Source organism: Myotis davidii, unplaced genomic scaffold (assembly GCF_000327345.1).
Source record: "Myotis davidii unplaced genomic scaffold, ASM32734v1 scaffold120, whole genome shotgun sequence".
In the NCBI taxonomy this organism is placed as follows: domain Eukaryota; kingdom Metazoa; phylum Chordata; class Mammalia; order Chiroptera; family Vespertilionidae; genus Myotis; species Myotis davidii.
This window is the reverse complement of record NW_006294778.1, coordinates 1,334,071-1,338,207: the sequence shown is the minus strand read 5'-3', so window position 1 is coordinate 1,338,207 and position 4,137 is coordinate 1,334,071. Positions and strand designations below refer to the sequence as shown.

At 49.3% G+C, this 4,137-nt stretch overlaps 1 protein-coding gene across 2 annotated transcripts in view; it reads right to left on the bottom strand.

Annotated features, from left to right (window-relative positions):
• Positions 1 to 602: 602 nt before the first annotated feature.
• The window catches only part of SYN3 (synapsin III), a 416,488-nt gene continuing 412,953 nt past the window's right edge, over positions 603 to 4,137 (bottom strand). For both annotated transcript variants that reach the window (XM_006769322.2, XM_006769323.2), the window contains exon 14: positions 603 to 3,689. In XM_006769322.2, coding sequence (XP_006769385.1) covers positions 3,557 to 3,689 — 133 coding nt within the window. In that variant the 3' untranslated portion in view covers positions 603 to 3,556. The remainder of the gene's footprint in view (positions 3,690 to 4,137) is intronic.

Sequence of the window (4,137 nt, the reverse complement as noted above, 5' to 3'; positions counted from 1 at the left end):
TTCTGTGCCCTGTGTGCATTGTGTTGGATTAATGAACTGATTTGATTGCTTTTTGCCTAACCTTCCATTTTGTCACTGACCAAACCCACAAGTGCCGCCTTCTTTGAGAACCTAAATATTGGTGAAACCCTGAATTTAATCAGTGGCTGCTTAGGAGTCAAAGATAGCTTTGACACTTGCTAGGTTAGTAACCAGCCAGCCTGCACTCCAGGATAAAACATTTGGAACATGTGGAAGTGCTCCTAGGCCATGGCCTATTCCTCCAATAGAAATCCTGGCGTTATCTGTAATGCTGAGCTAACTCTAAAACAGAACGAGCAACCACCTGCTTTGGGAGCTCCGCTGCTCCAGTGCAGGGAGAGGCAGGGCTCCGGAAGCACTGCCTGGGGGAGGGCTCCAGTGGGCTCTGCTATGGAAAGCTCTGCCCTGCTGTGGGCCTCTGTGCAGGGTGTGGTCAGGATGGGAGTCCAGGCCCTGGGTCTTCTCTGTGCAAACTCTGGTGTTGTCCTGGTCTGCTCGCCCCAGGCTCTTCTGACTGATGCTGACAATGGCACCTCATCTCCCCCACCCCCACCCCCAGGAACTCACCTCTTTGGGCTGTGCTCACTATGGGGTGGTCTTGTGGCCCCTGAGCCTGCTTGCTCCCATTTCTTTTCAGACTCAGTTTAGAGTCTGCAACCTCTTCCTGAGGGTAAAAAACTGCTATAGATTTTCTTTAGCTTATCTCAGTTTACTAATCTCTCTGCAGGTTTGATTCTGTTCCTGGGCAAATGACTTCCTCACATTGATACACTTAGAAATAAAACAGACTTTTTCTTCAGTCTTAACATATGTTTACATTTTATTAATTCCAACCTGAACATGTCCTGACCACCTACTGTGTATCAAGCAGTGCTCTGTTTTATTCACCTAGTCGTTCACGATGAGGTACCTACACTAACTTACTTTCCCCTCGCATACCTTTCATAGGAAATTCAAGTGAGAACTGCCAGCAGGTGGTTGATGTTTGGGGTTTTGGGGTTTGCTATTGTATTTGTTACCGTGTGTGAAGGCTCATCACCCCTGAAATATTGGAGAGGTAGAACTAAGTGCCCCTGAGCAGGAACTGAAGGTTGGCAGCGAATGTCGTATGACAGAGAACACAGGGAATTAATGGAGGAGAAACGATGTATAGTCTATGTCCCTGAAAGGCTGACTTGACATTTAATCAAACAGGACTGTTTCACACACTGCGAGGACAATCTGGAAGAAGGTATTTGGCTGGTGGAGCGGTCTGTTGAGGCTGTTTAAATCCCTGCTCCTTGTGCTGCACTTCACCACAATACACATGCATCTGGCATGCTTCAGCCTCACCAAGTCAGCTTGGAGGGGGAATGCAAGCCTTTCTTTGGATCAAAACGGTGAAACAAAGCCAGCCAACCAACCAACCAACTTTTTAGAACTGCCACAGTGACTACCTTCACCCCTGCTTTTTGTCCTTTCCCATTTAAAAAAAAGTCAGTTATTAAAGTTAAAAGTGAGAAAACAGTCCATTTGGGGGAGTCTCTGGTCTCCACAAGACCATTGTTGGTCTTGACTTTCATATACAGGCCAGGGGGAACCTTAGGTGTTGGTTATAAACTAGTGTGTCATGGAGCATCTGTGCATGGCTATACAAAGGAGTTTGTGCTACTCTACTTGGACTATCTGGGAGATACAGTTTGAATGTTGAGATGTTTTTATGGACAAGGGACAGAATAAAGGAAAATAGGAAATTTAAGCCACATTGTTTATGGAGCCACTAATTTTGCTCACCGAGAGTGGGACCTGGGTCTGTCATGAATCCACACAATCCTGCTTTCAATAGCAGCTTTCCCAGACATCTCAGCTCAGGGTGCCAGTCTAACTCCCACATGCATGCAGGGAGATGACAAAGAGAGGTTTGGGTCTCGACCAGAAATTCTGACTCCGTTGGTGTGAGATGAAGCTAGCTGTGCACAGCCACGGCCCACACTTTGAGAAACTAGCCTAGTGTCCCTTTGCTGGGTGTTTCAAGCTGTATTTTATTACTGAGAAGTGGGTGAGATTGTTTGACTTCTATCAATATTTGTCTGTATAAGCATGATGATTGCCTCAGGTATTTTCTGTGTTCTTAAGCTCCTAAAATGGTGGGGGTGGGCTTTGCGGTGTTACACCTGCCCTCAAGTTTTCTATCTTTCATTCAGAATGCAGGCCTAGGCCACGGACACTTTCATTTTTACCTCCTCTGTCCCTTCCCTGTGAATAGTGAGGGGAAGGCATGTTTCAAGTCACAACGGGGACTGCAAAGGGATCACATGGCTCTGTTCTGGAACCAGGAGTGTTTCTAGCACCAGGTGCTTGGTGATGTGGGACAGCGCTGCCCTGTGATCACGGGAGGTCATGTGCTGTACAGGAAGGAGCCTGGGAAGGGCATGAGGGCTGTGTTCTCCAGCTCTGCAGTCAACTTGTTCAAATAGGTTTGGGTTAAACAGCGAAGTCTAATGTCTTTACATAGGAATTTCAAGAGTCGTTGACATATAATGTGTATGACCAACCTCAAAAAGAAATAGACAGTGTTTCCCAACGTGGTTGGCCATGGGACCCTTTTGTAATGGAGAAACCTGCCAGCGTCTTGCTGTGCAGTTTGTGAAATGCCGACTGGGGAGCCTGTGACATTAATCTGATTCTCTCTGGTTACTCATAAATCCTTGAGGAGTAAACAACATTCCTGGTGGGAATTCACAGAGAATTCCTGGTGATATGCTAGTAATAGTGGGTGGAGAAGCCCTAACTCCTTCTTTGGGAAGTGAGGGCGTCATCCTCATCTGGGAACTAGAAACTATTCCTGAAAAGAACCTGTGCTCTGCTCTTCGTTGTCCATTCTAGTGGGAGCAGCATCCCCACCGTCTCCCCTCGGGTCTCTGCTGTGACTTGAAAGGCCCCATGGCCCCACGTGTCTCACAGGACGTGGCTTTCCCTCATCAAGATCCCACCGGTGGCCAGTTGTGATGGGCCCTTGCCTGCAAGTCAGGTGAGGTCTCCGATGAAACTAGCATGGAAGATGGATGAGAGGCTCCCCTGGCCCGGCTTTTCTCCTTTTGTTTGCAAAACACTGTCAGTAGATTATTGCCTCCGATACTGCTGAGGTCCGACTACAGTGTCTGCATTTGATGGAGGTGGGCAGGCCTAGGGGGGCCTTTGCCCAAAGGCAAGCAAAACACTAACAGATATGAAAACTAGCCACACACAAATCTCACGGGGTTATCTGTGGCCAGGAAGCAAGCATCTGTGGGGGAGGAGGGGTGATGGATGTCCACCACTGAGGCTCGTTTTGAGGAACCTGGAGGCTCTCAAAGGCCCAGTCTCAGCCGGACAAAGCTTGAATGTCGTGGAGAAGGGAAGGGGACACGTATAGATACTCAGTTCCTGGGTCAGAGGCATTAGAAAGTATAGTCTCAGGCCCTCCATTCTGTTCCCGTCAGAAATCAAGGCTGAGAAGGAAGATGAGGGGGGAGAGGGGAGAGTGTAACAGCACCCTCTCCCAGGCTGGACCCCGTTAGTCAGAGAACAGGCTGGCAAAAGACTTCCTCAGGTTGCGGATGGTTTCGGCCTTGGCCTCGTCTTCGCTTGGGGTTCCACGCTGGGAAGCGTCCGATGTGCTGAGGCTGTTAGTCAGGGACTGGGATTTGCTGAAACAAAAGCAGGGAGTTTGGGGACGACCAGGCCTGGGCTCCTGAGGAAATGTGTTGTGTGTGTGTGTGTGTGGGGGGGGGCTTGCCTGGAAGCCAGGTGGGTGAGCTCCATTGTCACGAGTCATTCCAAGGCTTGTGTGATCCTGGATATGTCACCCACATGACTTAGCCTGCAAGGTGGTTAGTGTAGCCTGTCTTCAGGTATAGAAGTTGGGGCTCACAGCCAGTGACGGGAGCACCCGAGGCTCACAGTCTGTCCAACAGCCCAGGCTGCTCAGACAGCAGGCGTCACCAGAGAGTCATTGCTCTCCACCCGTGTGTGCAAACCCATCTAGCAAACTGTAAAGTGCTGTCGCCACTCCAGGCTGTGGTTGCTCCCCTAGACTAACCAGCGCTTTGAGAATTGGGAGGCCTGTGTCTGGTATTCCATTCTCATCTCATCCCT